This window comes from Diabrotica undecimpunctata, chromosome 2 (assembly GCF_040954645.1).
Source record: "Diabrotica undecimpunctata isolate CICGRU chromosome 2, icDiaUnde3, whole genome shotgun sequence".
Lineage (NCBI taxonomy): Eukaryota > Metazoa > Arthropoda > Insecta > Coleoptera > Chrysomelidae > Diabrotica > Diabrotica undecimpunctata.
Genome location: NC_092804.1, coordinates 149,257,535 through 149,280,447, shown reverse-complemented (window position 1 = coordinate 149,280,447; position 22,913 = coordinate 149,257,535). Strand labels below are relative to the sequence as shown.

At 31.4% G+C, this 22,913-nt stretch overlaps 1 protein-coding gene across 2 annotated transcripts in view; it reads left to right on the top strand.

The window, feature by feature from the left end:
• Positions 1-22,913, top strand: part of LOC140435035 (uncharacterized) — a 198,624-nt gene that overhangs the window by 17,007 nt on the left and 158,704 nt on the right. The window contains exon 2 of one of the 2 annotated variants that reach the window (XM_072523715.1): positions 8,942-9,161. In XM_072523715.1, the coding sequence (XP_072379816.1) occupies positions 9,010-9,161 (152 nt within the window). In that variant the 5' untranslated portion in view covers positions 8,942-9,009. Of the gene's footprint in view, positions 1-8,941; positions 9,240-22,913 lie in introns of both variants that reach the window. The other variant, XM_072523714.1, reaches the window with a different exon arrangement.

The following is a 22,913-nucleotide window of genomic DNA, read 5'->3' as shown; positions in this document are numbered from 1 at the left end:
TGGCCGCCCGGAACTATCAAGTCTTTTAACGTTTTTAAAGTGTTACACAAAGTTTGCCCCATCTGAGACCGTTACTGAGGGTAAAATATTAGCACGCATGAATGATCTACAATCAGTGTTCTCAGAAAAAAGACAAAGAAAAAGGAAATAAATGCCTGATGAGTTAACTGGCGATGGAGTCTGACAAGTGCTGAGAATGTTTATCAACCAGCCATGTTAGAAGTTATTGACCGGATGAATACGGAACTCAGATCACCTAAAAATGAATGAAGAAAAATTTGCAAATATTAGAAAAGAAAAAAAATCTACACTGCTGATCTCAACATTGAACAATTTAAATTTGAAATAGAAAGTATTAAGCACTATGCTTTATAGATTGATGGAAATTTAAAAGAAACCACATCAAGAGAAATGTTAAGTCTTATTTATGAAAATAAACAACAGGAAGGCTACCCTAACATTGCTATAGCACCGATATTTTTCACGCTGCCAGTTACAGTGTCGTATGATGAACGAAGTTTTAGGAAAGCCAAAATTTTCAAAAGCTAAAAGAAAAGTACGTTGAAACAGGAGATAATCTCTAATCTAAGCGTTATACTAATTGAACACAAACGAGCGTTCCTTAGCCATTACATCATCAGTACATTTGCAGCTAAGAAGGTTCCAAGAATTCAAATTTGAGGTACAATAGATATAGCCCAGTCTGGTCAAAAAAAGGTGAAAAAATGTTTCGCAGATATCTAAAGCTTTTAAGACATATGTGGGGGATACTAGATGATGAATAGATGAAAAGATACTCCTAGTTTTACCTTGCGTTTTTTTTAAGCAATAATTTATGGTCAAAATTTGATTTTTTGTCTATAAATTATTTCCCTTATATTTTAAATAAACAATATTTATGTTATTTTTTTATGTCAAGAAGATCTTTATTTTCCCCTTTTTTTAATTAAAATTGATAAATAATTTACAGAGATATTTGCAAAAAAGCAGTTTTTTTGCACTAATTTATAAATTTTAAAAATAAAAAGGGGTATGTGTTTTACTTATAAACAATTGTAATAACTTCTATATTTTTCAAGCTACAGACTTGTACTTACAACCATTGGATAGCTGGTAAAAAAGCTCACATTAAAAAATAAAAAACCTTCTATGACCAATAGGAACGAAGTTAGTGACTATTTTTAAAAAAATCCTACCTCCATTGTTTATAAACATTAAGAAGTAAAATTTGCACAAATTTTGAATGACAATCTAAACTTTATATTGAAACTTATAGCTATAAAATTTATCTAATTTTTCGAAACGACGGTACTTTCGAAAGATCGACATAGAAAAGTGGAGAGGATATCTGTTTCAGCTCCGTTTTTTTTTCGGCATCGGAACTTCAAATTGAAACACGTAGGAAAAATTTACATTATCTCGGCTTTCTTTTGCAGCTGCAAGCATCTTTTTTTTTGGGGGGTAGCTCGTCGAAATATGAATAACTACATAGTTTTCACTGGCCGGAAAATATGGGAAATCTCGGAAAAATTAAGTCCATTTGAAATTCACCCTAAATACTTACTTTTTTTTTAATTTGCTCGAATAGTCTGTCGCAGTATTAATAATGATGACATAATTTTCACCCCCCATAAATCTCGGAAAATCAATTGATTCGATTGATTCAATTTTGCCAAAGTGAAGACTTCGTAATAACAAATACCTTTTTCAAATTACCTCCTTGACGGTTATATACATGGACATCTCCACAACATACCAAAGAAAAAATAGTGAGAAATCAAATAGACTACATTATGATAGAAAGGAGGTATCATAATTCTGTTAAATATACTAAGACGTACCCAGGATATAGGCTCAGATCATAACCCGGTAGTTACTGTGATGGAGGCGAGACCAAAAAAGATTAGAAGACCACATAGAAAGGCACTAGATTTAAATAAACTTAGAAACAAAAATATACGACAAGAAACAGGAGAAAAAATAAATGAAAACCTCCGTTCAGTGCAGCAACAAATTAACGATACAAACAACGTTAACCAACGTTAAGTACATAAATACAGCTATACAAACAGCAGGAACATCTTACAAAAACAACAACAAAGAATAAGGGGTGGATGATACAAGATATACTAGACTTGATGGAACAAAGAAGAAAGATGAAGAATTACTCAGACAAATACAAAGAAATAAATAAACACATAAAAAAGAGAATAAAAGAAGCCAAAGAAGAGTGGATTAAAGAACAATGTGAAGAAATGGAAACCTATGAGAAAAAGTACGATGCGTTCAATGTGCACAAAAAAGTAAAAGAGATAACAGGAAGCATAAAGAAATGCCAAATAGGTAAACTTAAAGACAAAGATGGAAATCTTATTGTAGATCTAGAGAATGAAATAAAAAGATGGACAGAATACCTGAATGAATTATTTGAAGACGATAGAAACAACTTAACTCAGATAATCAATGCAACTGGGCCAGACATATTGAAAGAAGAAGTAGAATACGCAATAAGAAACGCTAAAAATGGAAAACAAATGGACCTGATGAAATTCCTACAGAACTGTTGAAGCTTTTGAATTATACATCCGTAAACATAATATTAAATTTTGCAGCGAGGAGCTAAAACAGTTTCCCATCCAGTTTCCTATGTCGATCTTTCGAAAGTAACTTCGTTTTGAAAGGTTTGAAGTTTCGAAAAATTGGATGAATTTTATAGCTATAAAATTCAATATAAAGTTTAGATTTTCATTCAAGATTTGTGCAAATTTTACTTCTTAATGTTTATAAAAAATGGAGATATAATTAACAAAAAAATTGTCGCTAACTTCGTTCCTATTGTTCATAGAAGATTTATTTTTTTTTGTTAAATATGAGTTTTTACCAGCTATCTAATGGTTGTACGTACAAGTCTGTAGCTTAAAAAATATAGAAGTTATTACAATTGTTTATAAGTAAAAAACATGCCCCTTTTCAAACGTTTATTTTGTAAATAATTTCGATGAAAACTCAACATTCATTTAACTTCTGAGATAGTTTAAGTCTTAAAAAATCGTATGAAATTTGTTAAATCTGTCTAGCATCATTCATAGGGCAAGTTCAATGGTTTAAATAATTAGTCCCAGGGATAAACAAATTGAATAACTTTTAAACTATTTGACCGATCGGGGGGAAATTTCACACAAATTTAAAAGACGGTAATTCCTCAATGTTAAAATGTATTAATAACATTTTATTTTGTTAATAAAAAAATTAATTAAATTTATAAATTAGTGCAAAAAAACTGTTTTTTTGCAAATATCTCCGTAAATTATTTATCAATTTTAATTGAAAAAACGAGAAAATAAAGATATTCTTGATATAAAAAAATGGTATAAATATTATTTATTTAAATTATAAGGGAAAAAACTTATAGATAAAAAATCAAATTCTGACCATAAATTATTGTTTAAAAAAAACGCAAGGTAAAAATAGTAGTATCTTTTTATCTATTCGTCATCTAGTAACCCCCACCTATGTCTTAAAAGCTTCAGATATCTGCGAAACATTTTGCCGTGAAATCGATGATTTTTGTATAACCAGACTGGGCTAATAAGCAATTTTTGCGTAATTGCAATTGAGTTACGATACAAACTATTTGTATTACTTTTGTATAACTGTATTAATATACATCTTTTGCAAGTGTAATGTATGTATTAATATGTATAAGTGTATTAATATAATTTTTTTATAAATAAAACGTCTTAATAAAATACTTATCATACAAATACTTATGGTATGTAATATCAACTACCACATCTAAAAATAGCTTACGAAGGTAATATTTTCTAATATTTTAGTTTGACGATGGTAGGGAGATCAGAGAAGGGAGCGGGCGCAGTAGCACACCTAGAATTTTCCTGTGGGGGGGTTTTGATTGGGCACCGAAATTTTTTGTATGCTATTTTTTTATCCTCCATTTTGAGGCCTTAAAATTTGTCAGTAACAGTGTCGGAATAGTGCCCTGGGGGATTTTAACCCCCAAAACCCCCCTGGGTGCGCCATTGGGCGGGCGGCAACCTGATCTTTGAACCCCCGACAAATATATTAGGTCCGTATCTGCATAAACTGTTTAAATGTTTGATATATTTAAAAAAAATAATTAAAAGATTTATTTAAAAATCAATATGAAATTTAATTATAAAACAGTCCTCGTAAATCCGCAATACCATTTCTAGAAACTCTAGGGTGTTAAGTCACTCTACAAGGATGATTAACTAATCTTGCCTTTTTAAGGAAAATTAATTATACTGTTAATTTGCAGTGGATATGTAATTATATGTAACTATTTTTCTAATGGCTTTAGTTATTTTTAAAATAAAAAATAATTCCTGGTCAATTAATTACATTTGTTAGTTAATCAAAAGTAAAATCATATATAGACTGGTTATACCATCATTTAAAAACGACTCTACAGGTGCAGATTAAATCTATGTGATTAAAACACTCTACTTTACAACTTAAACTAAAAAGTTTAATTATCGATGAAAATGGAACGAAACATTTATTTGTTTTTGGCTGTATGCGTAAGTTTTTGATAACCTAGTCATATCCAGTTTCGAATTACGAAGCCAGGACAATTTTTTATCTTATACATCCTTTACCCTCTATTTTACATTTTTAATGTCCAATTTTGGAATGTTATTACTTATTACATAGAAAATTACCGAAATAACTAGTTTTTCTTATTTTAATCGTTCTTAATAGTCATTTTTCTATATTTAGTTTACTTAGAACTTGTGTATATGTTTTTTGTATAGTTTAAGAAATTTTAAAAATTCTCCGGTACACTAATAGTCCAAATTTTGACTACATAATATAAAACAACAGAACAAACAAAACATTTTACAAGTTTTATATTAGTTTGATATCGATTTGGGTATCGCAGATTAGACCACATATTGAAGGACCTATCTCTAGTTTCAGTAATTGTCGCTTTACTTTCATATTCTGAGTTAAGCTTGCAGTTAATCTAGCAGCCAAGGTATTTACAATGAATTACTTGTTATAATATCTTCTCATTATAGTATCAGTAAAGGGATATTCCATCTCTTTTGGATTACCATTATCTTGTTTTTTTTTCTCGGTAATCATATTTTTAAATTCTCGGCAAGCATCATTAATTTGGTCAAGGACTTTATATAAGTTCGTGTCCATATCAGTTAGTAGGACAGTATCATCTGCATAACTTATGTTAAAAATTTGTTCTACCTTAATTTTTATTCATGCAGAAAGGCTTTTTGAACTACAGTTCCGAGTAAATGTTAAACAGCATTAGAACAATACACAACCCTTTCTCACGCCTTTACTTATACTAATTTCTTCGTCTTCTTTCTCTTCTTTTAATGTAGATGTGGCTCTGTCGTTTTTCAATGTACCTCCAGTAAGTTGTCTTTCCATCGTTTTCGTGGTCATCCTACTGATCGTCTTCCTATTGGGGAACCGTCTCTTGCCGTCTTTACTACTCTATTTGTTGTCATTCGGTTTATATGATTGTTTCATTCTACTCTTATTTTTATTACTCATTCCTTAATGTTCTTCACCTTGCATCTACGTCGCGTACCTGTACTTTTAGCTTTGTCCTATAATGTCTTACCATCAATTTTTCTAAGAGTTTCATCTCTGTTGTTTCTAACATTCTTTTTGTCCTCTTTGTGTTAGGTCGTGTTTCTGCCGAGAACGTCATTATTGATAATATAACTCTTTTATAAATTCTGCTTTTCATTTCTTTCCCAATATTTTTATTTCTCCATATTGTTTCATTCACGCAACCTGCGGCTCAGTTTGCTCTATTCACTTGATCTTCCACTTCTGTTTTGAGCTTTCCTTAGCTAGATGGTGTGATGCCTAGATATTTAAACTCCATCACTTGTTCTATTATCTGATCGTCCAGATCTAGTTTACATCTTAGTAATTTGCTATTTTAATAATGCATTTTTTCTTTTTTGGTGAAATTAACGTGTTAAATTTTCTGGGAGTTATATTAAATTGGTGCAGCATACGTTGTAAATCATTTTCACTTTAAGAGAGTAGTATTGCGTCGTCTGCATAGCAGATTATTTTAAGTTATTTTACTCCATTTGGTATCCTTTTTTAGTCAATCTTAACACTTCACCTCCAATATGTTTTTTTTATTAATGCTAGGTATTTATCATCTAAATTAATGTCCTGTAAACAACTTAATATTTTATTATGATCTACGCGATTAAATTCCTTTTTAAAATCTACAAAGCAAAGGAAAATGTTCTTTTGTTAGTCATAACACTGCTGCAACGGTACTGGTAGATAAAACGAAACCTCTCATTTCTCCATTCTGGCTCTGAATTAAAATTTATCATAATATACCATTTCTTGCAAACTATTAGTAGAATTTTTATTACTTGGTTCCTAAGACTTAATAATATGAAATCTGCTAATTCTGCTTATATCTAGCTTATCTTAGTAAGTGAATGACGATAAATTCTAACCGTTTTCATCCTCGTTCTCATCAAAATCGGATACATCAGATCCCTCCGATGGGATATCTGCTAGTAAATCATAAGCGTCATGACTTGTTAATTGACTCAAATCAAGACGTCTTTTCATTTTGGAATTCTGTAACAAAACATAACTATTATTTTAGTTACTGATCTGCCTAGTGGTACCTATTGGAACCACCAATCAAAATATCAAAATTCACTTAGTTATCTACGTAGTTCATAATGACTCAATACGGCAATACATAAATACATCTATTTATCAACAAATTAACATAATACATACCTTTTATCAGTAGCAGAATGTTTGTTTATTTACAACAATAAATAACCTCACTAGCATTCACTTGTGAGCGCGCGAAATGTGTTATGTACAATGTGCACAAATGTTCCTGGGATTTTGTTATCGCGTGGGAAGTAAAATACACGACGTCTACATCGCATTCCGTCTAGTGATCCCAGCGTACGATTACTCGGGCAGTAGGAAAAAGTTTGTTTAAAGGTGGTTCCACCGTGGAGCCACTAAGCCTGAAAGGGATAAATTTTTCCTATTCGTGTATTTTTTTTTGGTGTTATAAATTAACTGTTCGTTGTTATTTATGAGGATGCAATGTTGATTTTTTTGATACATGAAAATGCTTTTACCTTCTATTTTTTAATTATTGTATTTCTTTACATTTTTCTTCTAGTCATTTCACTTCCGTATTTTTAATATTACCTCGTATTACCCTATTCAAACGTGTGTATTTAATTGTGCTCTTATTTTTATATTTTCTTCTTTTATCCATCATTTCTAAAATGTGTGATGTCAATCAATATTTTCTTGCCCTTGATCGTGTTTTTAGAATCTTATCACTTGTGGTATTCACCAAAATTTATTTAATTTAATCCCGTGTTATATTTATATTTTGACTAGTTATTTCCATTTGGTCTATTTCTGATAGTTTTTCGTTTATTTTTACAGTAATATTATCTATGATCTGTACCTCCTTCAGGACCATACCCATCTTAGGTTTGCTCTGAGTAATAGGTAAAATAGGCTTGCCTGATAAATGAACTGAGTTTTGTGTTTTTTGACCGGTACTGGTAAAATTGCTATATATATATATATATATATATATATATATAACAAATCGAATTGGGGCTGTTTAAGCACTTATGACGCTCGACGTTAACTACCAAATGTACTACCTATATCCGAAAAACTAACCGGTACTATACATTTTAGTAAATAAGCACTAAATGCTGCTAACCAATGATCCATACTAGATTGAGGGACAGAGAAAAAACTTAAGCCGATAACAGCCCAAAAATCAAATTCAATAGAATTATTTTTTCAAACTGTTCTCCAGTGAATAAATACTCAAAAATTTTAATATTGTGGATCATTGTAATCCTCTAAACCGATTGCTACCACATTTTTTATGGATTATCTAGACATACATATTTTAAAACAACCCGTATTGAAACAGTTTTTATATTGGTGGAGATATGTGGACGATATGCTGATATGTTTAACAGGAACTAACAGAAAACTTGAATAATTCTTATCTTAAATATTAATTCACTTCATAATCATATTGAATTTACAGTAGAAACAGAACAGAATCAATCTATAAATTTTCTAGATTTAAAAATTATCAATAATTAACTATATTAAGGACAAGAGCCAAAACAAAAAGGCTCTTAAACAGCGGTGTATATAAACTAAAAAATGTGGTAAATGCCCAACAACTTACATCAGGCATACTGATAGAACCTTTAAAAACGTATAGCAGAACACAAAAGTTCTTTTAATAATAGAAAAACAGATTCTACGTACGTACTTCATCTTCTAGACCATAATCATTGTTTTAATAATCAATTTCAAATGCTCCATATTAAAAATAGAGACCTTATATATGTATATATATATATATATATATATATATATATATATATATATTAAAATCTATGAAAATTAATAAATTATTAAATACAGATATAATTGTGAATGACCAACTTGAGACAAACAGCTCTCTCCTCCTTAACTTTTTCAGTTAAATACTATAAAGTGCAGACGCATAGTAAAATCACATCGCTGAGACAGGCACTCATAATAACTTTTGTGGAAGTGTTTTATTGTTTGAATTTTAATATTATCACCTGAGGTAACAAAATCATGAGATGCTACATTAATTTATTTAATGCGAATCGTTGAGTATTAAATTATATTTATAGCTTAATAAACTATTGGTAAAAATATTAAATCAATTTTAAATTACTCTTAAAACATTGACAATGAGTAAGTATTTACCTTTATATGGACTAATATAAAAATTATGATAATAGATGTCTCTGTTACTTTAAGATTAATAGTATAATTAATAAAATTTAACTGTTGTTTTATTTTTAATATGTTTTTTAAAATATATTTTTATTTTTTTCAGGACATTTTCATTCGCAAGCATGTTACCACAACTTTTAGCGACTCCAAAAATAACTGCATTGCTAAAATATGCTTAGGTGGCTGGGTCCTACCAAAGTTTCTGAAAGACAAGAGGGTGCACCTTCTATCAAAAATGGCAAACAGGAAAACGTTACTGACGATCCATTGGCCACCATAAAAACCGGAGATAAGGGACAGAAAAAAGTTTACTCTGTTAGCAGGTCAGTCCAATTACCAAGGGTATCTCTCAAGAATTGCACTTTTCCTACTGATGACACATCTATCGTTAGGGGTGGAGGGTGAGTAGGGGGTTATTTGCACTATGTGTATTTTTCTGGTATAACTTAGTTGTTTAAATTTTATGTTGTATATAATCTTTGTTTCCTCATTTTTTAACATAATTCATAGCTATATTGCATGGACTTAAAGGCGACAGAAAGGAATGCAACATACATATTAGGTAAACAATGCATGATAAAAGGCTATCAAATAATAACCGTGAGCATGTCTTAATTGTAATCTTTTATTTTTGTTGTAATTTATTACATTATATCATATTTAACAGCTTTTCTTTTTCTACAGAACAAAAATAATAACGGATGATTATATAAAAATATTAATAATCGATTGAAAGAAGTTAAGAATTTATATTAGACACAAAGAATTACTAAAATAAATTAATTTCACAAAGCAAAATGGTAGATATAAGACATTTAAACGAATAAGATTAAAACACTAGAGCAAATAAACAAAGGAGAAACCAATAAGATAGTACTGAAAAGCGGTTTTACAAAATGTTAGACAAAAAAAAAACAAAGAATAGGAACAGAATAGCACCCTTAAAGATTTTCTGTGTATACACTACGTTCAAATTTAGTTCAGATATTGTCTTCTAAGAAAGCCGTTTCAAAAAATTTCTCAACTAGTAAGGTTCTGAAAAGATCAGCTATTTTTGATATGGTTGATGGTTACTCTGCCCTTACAGATAACATGTTTTGAATTTTCAGAAAATCTGCATGCTGCTCTGCATGTTATATAGAGATGACATCGGAGTGAGCACTCTTTAGTGAGGGCACCCTTAGTTACTTTAAATTCAATTTTCTGACGCTCTAAGACCTTTTCCTTTTCGTCTTGATGAGAAGAGTATAATAATTTTTATACTTAAATTATCCTAAATTAGATCTCTTTCATTTTATTTACTTTTTACTTAAAGGCTATAGCGGGATAAGATGGTCAAAATTGCACCATGCTCAATTCAGTTTTGGGTCTGGCCATTCAAAAGGACATAATTAAAAACTCACTCAGTTAAATTTTCAAGTTTCTAGGTGCCTCTGGGGGTTCGCTATAGGAAAACAAGTATTTTCAAAAAAAATATATTTTTTAGACGCTGTATTGCTGAAAAAAATATGAAAAAATTCGTGAAAGCGTATTTTAATAATACAAAACTGCCTGATTTTTTTCAGATTTTTAGCTTGAAAATTGAGCCCAGGAAAAATATTTGAAATTTTCAGTGATATTTTAGGTTATGTCGGAAATTTTTGGCCAACTTTAAAACAATGTTTTTTTATGTTTTTTTTCCCGTTCTGTCGAATAGCATAGCTATTATTATCATTTTCAACGTGGAAAATGCCTAAAAATCGAAAAAGAGGGTGTCATTAAAAATAAGGATTATGGACTATGTCAGACTTGCGTGGATCACTCTGTAAATTTAAATTTAAAAGTTAACGTGTCCCAGAGTTTTTTTTATTATTTTCTATAATAAGGACACAAACAATTTTATTCCATAAGTGGTTTATATGTATATATATATTGTTATGATATGTAAAATCAAGAAAATATTGGTTTGTTTAAAATATTTCAAAATCCAACAAACATTTCGGAGAAGGAAAGTTATTAAATCCTTGAATTACCTGTACCAAACAAAATGTAAGCTTTGCATCAATCATTTCTTTGTTATACGTGAGTGACCCGCATAAGTTTAAGTGAAAGCCAAAGAATTGAACGGGGTTTTTCAAAATCCATTAATGCAGTGATTAAAGACAATAGAAGATATTTTAGAAAGAGGTTTTTGTTAGTTTTAAGAATTATAGAAAATAATATTTGTAAATAAGTTTTAGGAAATTTTATAATTATAGGTAAAAATTTGTTTGTTATCGAAATGAAAAAATGGGGAATTGTGACGAGTTTTGATTGGCGGAGATTGAGGAAGGTGGGATAAGGAAAGTTTAGCTAGATTGAGGAGAGAGAAAATATAGGCAGTTGGTTTCCAAGTCTTCAAGAAAGAACAGTGTTTGTTCTCTGTCGGTTCCCGAAATGTAGCAAGCAGTAGTGTTGAATGTTAGTGAGTTTTTGTGGAGTTAGTGTATCTGACAGAAGCAGAAACAACAAAATATTGTAAGTCATATTTCTCTACTTATATTCCAAGAGTCACTGTTCAGGCCAACGAGAGATTCAGTTTATCGTAAAGAGAAGATATTCCAAGAGTCAATTTTTCACTCGGGCCAACGAGAGATTCAGTTTATCGAGAGGAGAAAGGCTATCATAATTTGAATGATTTGTGCTTTTGAAGGAGATCATTAAGGACGATATACTTGCAACAATCTGATGTAAGATTGCTGATTACATAGGGAGCGGTTGAGAGGAGATAATATAATCTACAAGGAACAAGGATTTGGACCACTCATCATCAGAGAGAGATAATTTTGTTTTCTGCAGTTTTTTCTTTTATTGATAACAAAATTTTTACACGTAATTTAGAAAGGATATAAATATTTGGATTAGGAGAGTTAGAATAGTTTGGGATTTTAAGATTTCAATTAATATTGTTTGTACCATTAATTTTTGATTGTTCACGTACGGAGAGCAAAATTTTGAGAATCCTTATATGAGATTTGTTTATTGAAAACTTTTGAGTGTGAATTATTTCATTATTTTTATTTCAATATATAGTGTTAGATCATATGTGTTTTTTATTATCCCGGTATTCTCTGGACCTTACCTTTCACATGTAATAGCATAGATATTGAAGCACGAATTTAACCCTGAGATAAAAGAATTAAAAATTGTGATAGAGTCATAATCATATCATTTAAATAATTTTAATTAATCAAAAAAATTAATTAGCTAATTATTGCTTGGCGCACCTAGACTTTAAATATCACAATAACTGGCTTCCAAAACGTGGGGCTTGAAAATATCGCAGCTTTACATTTGAAGGAAGGGAAAGAGATCTGGAATAAGTACAGGTAATCCAGAGATAAAAACATATAACATTGAGGGAATTTGAATTTGAAAGTATTTTGACAATTTTTCCAGGGAATATAAATTTGATTTATTGATTGATCGTAGTTAGTGGATATTTACTGCTATTGAATTATTTGATTTTATTTTCTTTACCAATCATACATTTGATATTTATTTTGAATTATTTGAATTTTACTGATTGTATATTTGATATTTGTCGTGAAAATTTAATACATTTGGGGAGAAATATTATCGTGTTCTGAAACATATAGAGTGTTGTAAAATTTCACATTTGGCGGGGACAAAAACAGTAACGAAAAGAAACAACATGTCGACCACAAGGAGTCAAAGTAAAACGCAAGAAAGGAAAGAGGATAAGATAGAAGAGGAAACAATTATTGATGAAGGATCGGATAATGAAGGAAATGCCACAATAATGGAGGAAAGAAAAGAAACAGGAATGCTGGAAAAATTATTAGCAATGATGCAAATACAGACACAAACAATGAATGAAACATCAAAGAAAATGGATAAAATGGATAGAAACCAACAAGAAACATCACAAAAAATGGATGAAACAAAACAAACAATGGCAGAAACAAAACAAACAATGGAAGAAAACCAACGGGAAACAAAACAAACAATGAGAAATATAGAGCAGCGTCTGGAAAACTATGAACAGGAAATTAAAGGATGTGTTGAGGGGATAAAGAAAGAACTGATACAACAAATAGAAGAGATTAATGAAATTAAAAATAATATGAAAGAACAAGAAATGAGAATTAAAGATAATTTGGAGGGATTAGAAATAAAATTTGAAAATGCGCTACAAGAAGACAGGAAGGAAGTAGAAAGAAGATTAAAGCAAAATGAAAAACAAATGGCAGAAATTGAACTAAGAGGGGTAGAGAGAAAAGAAGTTATCATCCATGGAACAAGCGAGGCGAAAATACAATTTGGCGGGGATATTCGGAAAACACACCCAGTACCGTTTGTCAAAAATTTGAAAACCAAATTACAACATATTAGATATTTTGACGATTGCAAAGAAACAATTAGAAACCATTTGAAAGAAGGAGCAGCGTTATGGTATGAAAGCAAGGAAGATGAGTTTGAAAATTGGACAGATTTTGAAAATAAATTTCTCAACTATTTCTGGGGGAAAAATAAACAGAGAGAAATCAACCAAGAGCTACAGAATGGAAAATATCACGAAAAAATGGGAATATCTGAAGAAAGATATGCTTTGCAGATATATAACAATTCAAAATATCTAGAATACAAATATTCTACCGAACAGCTGGTAGAAATGATCAGCAGACATTTTGAGGAAACGTTGGAAGATCACGTGATTTTGAGAAACTATCAAGATATTGATAGTTTGTGCCAATTCCTTCAATTAAAAGAAGCGAAAAGAAAAGAAATGAGAAATAGAAGACAACATGACCAATATAATGGACCGGAAAGAAGGTATTCATCAAATTATGACCAGAGAAACCGACATCCCAGATCAACAAACGAATATAGGCCGAGAAATTACAATAATTACAATAGACAACAAAATTACGATAACAGGAATGACACACAACAGAGAACATATGAAAATCACAACAGGAATAGAGATGCACAAAATCCTCCGAATAGGAATACTAACGAACAAAGGGACGATAGAAATAACCAGAGCTTCCAACAACAAAATAGAAGGGAGATGAATCATGTAGCAATAGGAAACGACAGACAAATTTCTAATTCTAATCTAATATTTTTAGATGCATTTATAAAACATAAAGCGATTAAAATTGTGATTGATTCTGGATCGGAGATATCGCTAATCAATAAAAAACTAGTAAAAGAATTAAATTTGGACAGATTTGTGTATAAGATTCCTAGGGTTGATTTAGTGGGTGCAAACAATAAAAATTTGACGACAGTAAACGAAGGTTTGGGAGTACAGATAAGAGTGGGAAACAAATTCCATATTATGAAATGTGTGGTGATTGAAGATTTAAATCATGATATGATAGCGGGAATTGATGAATTGAGAAAAAAAGATATCACCATCAATTTTTCAGAAAATAAACTGGAAATCAGAGCAGAACCAGACAACACAGGAGAAGAAAAGCAAACAGATAGGAAAACAAATTCTGGAAGGATCAATGCACAGGAAAAACGCGAAGAAATCGATATGACTGTAGAGGATAAACCGAAAGTACAAGAACAAGATCTAACAGAAAAGAAAAAGAGAAGGAAGAAAAAGAAGAAGAGTTCGAAAAGAAAGCAGGAAAATAAGATGGAGACCAGAGAAAAACAGGAAATAGAAGGTACAGAAGAATTGTTGGCAACCGACGATAAAACAGAATGGAAGCAGGAAGAAAAAAAAGGTATCATCAGAGAAGTGAAAGGAATAGAAACATGGTGCTCGGAATACCAAAGGGAATTAGAGGATAAAAAGAAAACAGAAGAAAAAATGGCACTGATGGACGAGAATCCAGAATTTTGTGAAGAAGTATTATGGACAGTGAACACATGTGAACAAAAGGTGGATGAAAGAAAAATAAATTGTGGAGAAAACATAGAGAAGATTTTAAGAAACCATGGAGATCTTGTTAATAAAGTAAACCGAGTGGCTAAAAATTATGAACTTTCTTTGAAGGGAAAATACTTGGAAAAATTTAAAACGAAAATATATCCAATCCCGTATAAAGACAGGCAATATACGGGGTATTTTAACATTCACGACATTTATCAGTATCATGAATAGATTTTAATAACATAGTGAAATGATTTGATCCTGGAAAACTTTTGTCATTTTAAAATTTAACAAAGAGTTTTCGGCAGATCAAATGGCGGGGATTTGTTATGATATGTAAAATCAAGAAAATATTGGTTTGTTTAAAATATTTCAAAATCCAACAAACATTTCGGAGAAGGAAAGTTATTAAATCCTTGAATTACCTGTACCAAACAAAATGTAAGCTTTACATCAATCATTTCTTTGTTATACGTGAGTGACCCGCATAAGTTTAAGTGAAAGCCAAAGAATTGAACGGGGTTTTTCAAAATCCATTAATGCAGTGATTAAAGACAATAGAAGATATTTTAGAAAGAGGTTTTTGTTAGTTTTAAGAATTATAGAAAATAATATTTGTAAATAAGTTTTAGGAAATTTTATAATTATAGGTAAAAATTTGTTTGTTATCGAAATGAAAAAATGGGGAATTGTGACGAGTTTTGATTGGCGGAGATTGAGGAAGGTGGGATAAGGAAAGTTTAGCTAGATTGAGGAGAGAGAAAATATAGGCAGTTGGTTTCCAAGTCTTCAAGAAAGAACAGTGTTTGTTCTCTGTCGGTTCCCGAAATGTAGCAAGCAGTAGTGTTGAATGTTAGTGAGTTTTTGTGGAGTTAGTGTATCTGACAGAAGCAGAAACAACAAAATATTGTAAGTCATATTTCTCTACTTATATTCCAAGAGTCACTGTTCAGGCCAACGAGAGATTCAGTTTATCGTAAAGAGAAGATATTCCAAGAGTCAATTTTTCACTCGGGCCAACGAGAGATTCAGTTTATCGAGAGGAGAAAGGCTATCATAATTTGAATGATTTGTGCTTTTGAAGGAGATCATTAAGGACGATATACTTGCAACAATCTGATGTAAGATTGCTGATTACATAGGGAGCGGTTGAGAGGAGATAATATAATCTACAAGGAACAAGGATTTGGACCACTCATCATCAGAGAGAGATAATTTTGTTTTCTGCAGTTTTTTCTTTTATTGATAACAAAATTTTTACACGTAATTTAGAAAGGATATAAATATTTGGATTAGGAGAGTTAGAATAGTTTGGGATTTTGAGATTTCAATTAATATTGTTTGCACCATTAATTTTTGATTGTTCACGTACGGAGAACAAAATTTTGAGAATCCTTATATGAGATTTGTTTATTGAAAACTTTTGAGTGTGAATTATTTCATTATTTTTATTTCAATATATAGTGTTAGATCATATGTGTTTTTTATTATCCCGGTATTCTCTGGACCTTACCTTTCACATGTAATAGCATAGATATTGAAGCACGAATTTAACCCTGAGATAAAAGAATTAAAAATTGTGATAGAGTCATAATCATATCATTTAAATAATTTTAATTAATCAAAAAAATTAATTTGCTAATTATTGCTTGGCGCACCTAGACTTTAAATATCACAATAATATATATATATATATATATATATATATATATATATATATATATAAAGTAATAATAATAACAAACCCTTGGCGATATTTTGCAAGCTAAACACCAACGCATGGTCATTATTGAATGCACAGCTGAATATGCAGCAATAGTGTGGGATATTCTGGGCTTGTTCAGTGTAGTATGTCCAATGTCAGCGGTTTCGCACTAAATCTCACACAAATTACATACGAGTGCAGTTTTTCTAGAGAAATATATCATGTTCACTTCATTTACCTCTTATTCTTAAGATATTCACAATGCTAAAAATTAAACAGTCATCCAGTTAGTCAGTACTTGAGAAAGTAAGCATAAAATATTGTGCGGTTAGTGGAAACTTAAAGGAAGTTTAATAAGAACGTTTGCTTATGCGAATTTGAATTTGTATGTATTTTTGTTGTATTACCAAAGATCTTTAAGTTAACCATTTTACGGCCATTTTAACAATGGGTGATTAACCATAGGCGCTAAGTAACCTTTACCAATAGAATAACTAACAGATGCTGTATAAATTTAATGCTGTATAAATATAAACTTGTTTGAAATTTACACGTTCAGTTTTGGTCATGTAACTCAAGGTTTCGTACTAATTTTTCATGTTTTTTTGCCGCTTGTTGTCATCACTGGAAGTACTGCAGACAATTGGCTTATTGTACGAGTACATCTTACATTCGTGTAACATTCTGGCTCAGACTTTTGTGTTAAACACTATTTACGTAACCGAGACAGACTGTTTTATGTGCGCTCCGAAGCACGGTGGCGGCTCGGTTAAATTAGAAATTAAAAAATTTCTACCGGGATTGAACCCAGGCTATCTGGCTAGGCACTGAGCTATGGCCGCCATTTTTTATGTTGGTAGGAAACTATGGACAATGATCAGTATAGATTACTTTTTTATGGAGAATCATTAACATATATTATATATTGTGTTTTTATGAATATTTATTAGTACAGATCAGTTTTGAGATATTTGTGACATGCTATTCAAATTTATATTTAAAAACCAATTGAGGGGTGTAGTGCATAAACCAGTCAAGTCCAATTTTTGGGTCAAATGAGTTGGATAAATTCTTGCAAATTTTAAAGTTCTGAATCTCGCAGTGCCTAAAGCAGCTCTGAACCACTATAAAAATATGGACACTAGAGGGTATTGTTGATTGCCTATATTTAAATACTTTTCATAAACCGGCCAAGTCCTGGACTTGACTTGTTTATGCAAAATAAAAAAGCTAGCCTTAAAATATAATATACAAAATGATTTATATGGGAATAAGCCACAAAAAAGGTTAAAATAAGTTTATTGACGTTTCAATTTCCACTTCGGAAATCGTTCTCAAAATACAAACATTAGTGATGTTTGTATTTTGAGAACGATTTCCGAAGTAAAAATTGAAACGTCAATAAACTTACTTTAACCTTTAATTGTGGCTTATTCCCATTTAAATAGTAATTACTTTAACACGCCACAAGAAAATAGCTTCAGCACAATACAAAATGATTAATCTCAGATGATAATGATTCTTCTGATTCTGAAAGCCCTATAACTGCCTAAAGTATGTCAGAAAGTGATCAGCTCCCTGGCATTTTGCTCAGACACGATAACGAGGGAAAAAGTAGTTCAAAAAGCGATATGAAAAAAAGATACAACTGAGTACAAGAGTTAAGGGAGAAACTTATAATAGCAGAGGATGGGACGCTTGGTTGTGGAAAAGTTTGTATCTCAATAGCATTGTAAGCCACGCTTAATAACCAATATGGTGGGCCCGCTCCAATGGAAAATAAAGACACACCCACTGACGTCACAAAGGCTCGCCCGCCAAGATGAACGCCTCTTCTTTTTTTCGGTCTGTCAACTGTCACAGTTCTTCTTTTCATCTGCCAATGCTTCTTCTTTTCGGTTTGCCACTGTTCTCCTATTTTTATGTCAATTCGTTTTCTTTTCAGAATGTCAATTCTTCTTCTTTAAAATCTTTCGTCTGTAAAATCTTCTTGAGCCATCTGCCAAGTCGTCTTCTTCACAGACCGCAACTGTTATTTCTTCTTCTTTTTGGTCTGTCACAGTTTTCCTTCTATATGTCTGTTAATTCGTCCTCTTTTCGGGATGTCAATTCTTCTTGTTTTCGTCTGTCAAATCTTCTTCGTATCTTCGTCACTGTCATTTGTCGTTTAAACTGTCAAATGTTGTTATTGTTTTCGTTCTTTTTCCATTTATTTTCAATATATCTATAGATATAGACAACGTTCTCTACAAACTACACTATTATTGGAGGCTATAGTTTTGGAGTTTTCAAAATCAATTTTGTGACCTGCATTAAGATTTTGTCGACCTAGAACTGAGGGTGTGAGTCCTTGGGTTGAGATTGAGTGGAAGATTGATGCCTGTGGATGCTCCTATTGATGTGATTTTTACGGTTACGGTTTTGGATGAGGGCTTGTTTTAAACTAGAGATCTCAGCGGGTCTACTTGCATTATCGCAAAGGCCTATTGATATGTAGTTAAGCGTATTAATGACTGAATTAATTTGTGAAGGGGGATGATGAAAGTTGGCATGTAAGTAACGATCGATATGGGTCGGTTTTTAGTCAGTTTCCACCTCCATCGTAGACGGGATACTAGGATGTAGTATATATATATATATATATATATATATATATATATATATATATATATATATATATATATATATATATATATATATATATATATATATATACAGGATGAGTCACCACTAACGGGACGGAAGATTACAGCGAAACGGTAAAAGATTTTGAAAAATTTTTAAATTTATAGTTTGAAGGTTGATAAGGGCTACATTTTAAAATTATTTTGAAATATACAGGGCGTCCCAATAAAGTGCGGCGTATAAAAGTTATATTTTTTCTTATGGAACACCCTATATTTTATTACATTTTCTAATTGTCAGCAAAAAATTAGGTATAGTTTCATAAGACTTCCCTATGTCTATGTACAGAGTGTTCTGAGTTATGTGGAATATTCTAAAAATGTAAAGCTATAAACGAAGACTCATTCCTAACTTATTTAAGAAATTCTAATAAAATTGGTTATACCTCTAAATATTTGGATATTGGATAAATGTATTTCATGATTAATTATTAAACATTTATTTACAGGGTGTTCAAAATTTGTAGTTTCATTATTGGATTATTCAATGTGTAATATAAGGCTTATTTTAAATGGAACACCCTATATATTAATGAATTATTATATTAAAAAAATCTTTCACTTTCGAATGATATATGGATGTCCTATAACTAGGAGTGATAGATTTTGCGTAATTTAAAATTTTCTTTTCGATTTCAAAATATTTATAGTTGTTACTCTCGATTTTTAAACCCATCATTTTGACATATTTGTTATAAATGAAACCAATGTAGTTGTAAACACATGTGTATACTTTATACTTTTCAACAAATCAGAAAGAATTTTAATAAAACAAATAATACAGAATAAACCACAACTTACTACATTATAAGCAAAAAAATTTTTTTTAAAGAAGACTCATCCTCGACTTATTTAAGTAATTATAACAAATTTTCTCTTACAGCGAAATAGTTGGGTAATGGTTAAATTTATTCCATTATTGATTATTAAACATTTATTTACTTATACAGGGTGTTAAAAACTTATCAATTTTGGATTATTCAATATCTAATATGAGGCTTATTTTAAATGGAACACCATGGATATTAATTAATCGCAATGATTATGCTAAGAACTTTAACTTTTCTTAACGTAGGTTTTCTTTGCTAAAATTAATATCTCAACTGATATTTCCAACTTTTTATTTAACCAAACAAATTTACAATGCTATGTTATTTCCGCCATTATAACAACTTCTCTCTACAACCTTACTCCCCTTGTACATTGCCACTTGGGCGAGTCCATTAGTCTTACAGGTTGCAACTAAGTACACACTGTTGCAAGACTGACCTAAAATACTATATTATACAAAATGAAAAGTCCCAAACACGTAATACTAAAAAAAGCTTCCTCTTTTGAACGGTATTAAGATGTCCTATACTTAAGTCTCATAGTTTTTGCGTAATTTACAATTATTTAAACTCTTCATCGGGATATTGATTTTAAAACAAAAGATATAGTTAGTTAATGTCATTGTATGACATTGTCATTTTCTGACATTACGGTCTGGTAATTGTCAAAATATAAACATTCGTGTTTAATATTTAACTTTCGTTGTTCCTAAAGATGAAGAATTACGCTATTCATGAAAGAGTTGACATGCTACTTTGCATTGGAGAATGTTTGGAAAATTGTCTCTTAGCTTCTAAAGTTTATGCTCAAAAGTATCCTGATAGAAGACACCCACACAAGGAAGTTTTTGAGAGATTGCTTAATAGATTCCGTGCTACTGGTAATGTTGCATACAAAAAGGTAAACAAAAATAAACCAGTTATTGGTGACAACGTTAACGAACTTAATGTCCTGCTTTCTGTTACGGAAAACCCAAATAATAGTACAAGAAAAATTTCGGGTGAATTAGAAATTAGTCAAACTAGTGTATGTAGAATACTTAAGACCAACCACTTTCATCCGTATCACATTCAACTTCACCAGCATTTGACAGAACAAGATTATGGTAACCGTTTAAATTTTTGTTTATGGACTTTAGATAAAGTTGGAAAAGATCCTGATTTTGTTAGAAATGTATTATTTACAGACGAATCGACTTTTTATAATAATGGTCTAGTAAATAGACATAATTTTCATTATTATGACACAGAAAATAAACATTTATTTCGTACTGTTGATCGCCAACACCGATGGAGTGTTAATGTTTGGGGCGGCATTATGGGCGAGTACGTTATCGGCCCGTATTTTTTTGACGGACATCTCAATGGGACAAATTTCCTAAATTTTTTAAAACAAGATTTTTGGACACTGCTTGAGAACCTTCCACTTAGTCTACGAACAAAAATGTGGGTCCAGTTGGACGGAGCTCCTGCTCATTTCTCACGTAATGTTAGGAACTACCTTAACAGAAAATTTACAAACAGATGGATAGGTAGAGGTGGTTCATATAAGTTTTGGATTATGTTGTATTATTTATGTTCATTATTCATTTTGTATTATTTGTTTTATTAAAATTCTTTCTGTTTCGTTATGTATTTAATTGTTTTCAAAAAAAGAGTGTGTGCTCGTAAGCACGTAAGAAGTTATAGGTACATCTTATTATTATTATCCAGATTTAGCCATACGGCTTACACTCCCTCTAAGGGGAAAATTCACTCATCCCAGATACCTACGGTATCAAAAGGATTGAGCTCTGGTGGGACTCTTTCCATGTTATCGAGTCCTAGGTGACTTGGTACATCGGTGTATCTCCCAAAAATTTTCGAACGCATCTGGACGTCGAAAGTAGCACAGCTTTCTGCATGATCTTATATAGATGTTCATTTAGACCCAGCTTTCTTATGTTTTCTAGAAGGTTCTTCGGGATGACTCCAGTGGTAGAAAGAATAATAGGTATCGTCTGGGTACTTTCCATTCTCCATTGTCTCCTTATTTGTATTTCCAGATCTCTGTACTTGGCGATCTTTTCGTTGTACTTAACACGCATATTATTGTTGTTAGGTATCGCCACATCGATTAGTGTTGTTTGTCTTGTAAGTTTATTAACTAGCACGAGATCTGGTCTGTTATGTGCTACAGTTTGGTCTGTGAGCACAGTGCGATCCCAGTATAGCTTGTAGTTGTCATTCTCAAGCATACTCTCAGGAACGTATTGATAATATGGGAGATGGTTTGTTTGTAGAAGTCCCAGTTTAAAAGCTATCTCTTGATGGAGGATCTTTCCTACTGAGTCATGCCGTTCCTTATAGTCAGTTGCAGCAAATGCCTGGCAGCCCCCGGTAAGATGTTGGATGGTTTCTTGGGCTTGACATCCATATCGGCATTTGTCGTTTTGGACCTGAGGGTCTTTGACGATATATTTCAGGTAATTTTTTGTTGGTATAACCTGATCCTGAATGGCCAGTAGTGAACCTTCTGTTTCAGGGAACATCTTTCCTGATGTCAGCCAATAGTTCGACGCTATATTGTCGACATGGTCTTGACTGACCTCATGGGGATGTCGCCCGTGCAGAGGTTTACCCATCCAGGTGCGCATTTTTTCGTCCTTAGTAAGATGGTTTATGCGCATTTCTGGTTCCATCAGTTTGATCGGTGTTGTATCATCTACTGCGCAAATCGCGCGATGTAGAGTAGATGTCTCAGCCTGCACCTGAAAATAAGTTCTTAAATTAGTAATTTGTTTTTCTAGTTGCTCACTTATATCCATAAGTCCTCGTCCTCCTAAATACCGCGGTAATGTCGTTCTTTCTACTGCACTTCGAGGATGGTGTTTTTGTGCCTTTGTGAGGTGTGTTCGTACTTTTCGCTGAAGATTATTATTATTAAGATTATTATTATTATTATTATTATTATTATTATTAGGAATTCAACAAAATACATA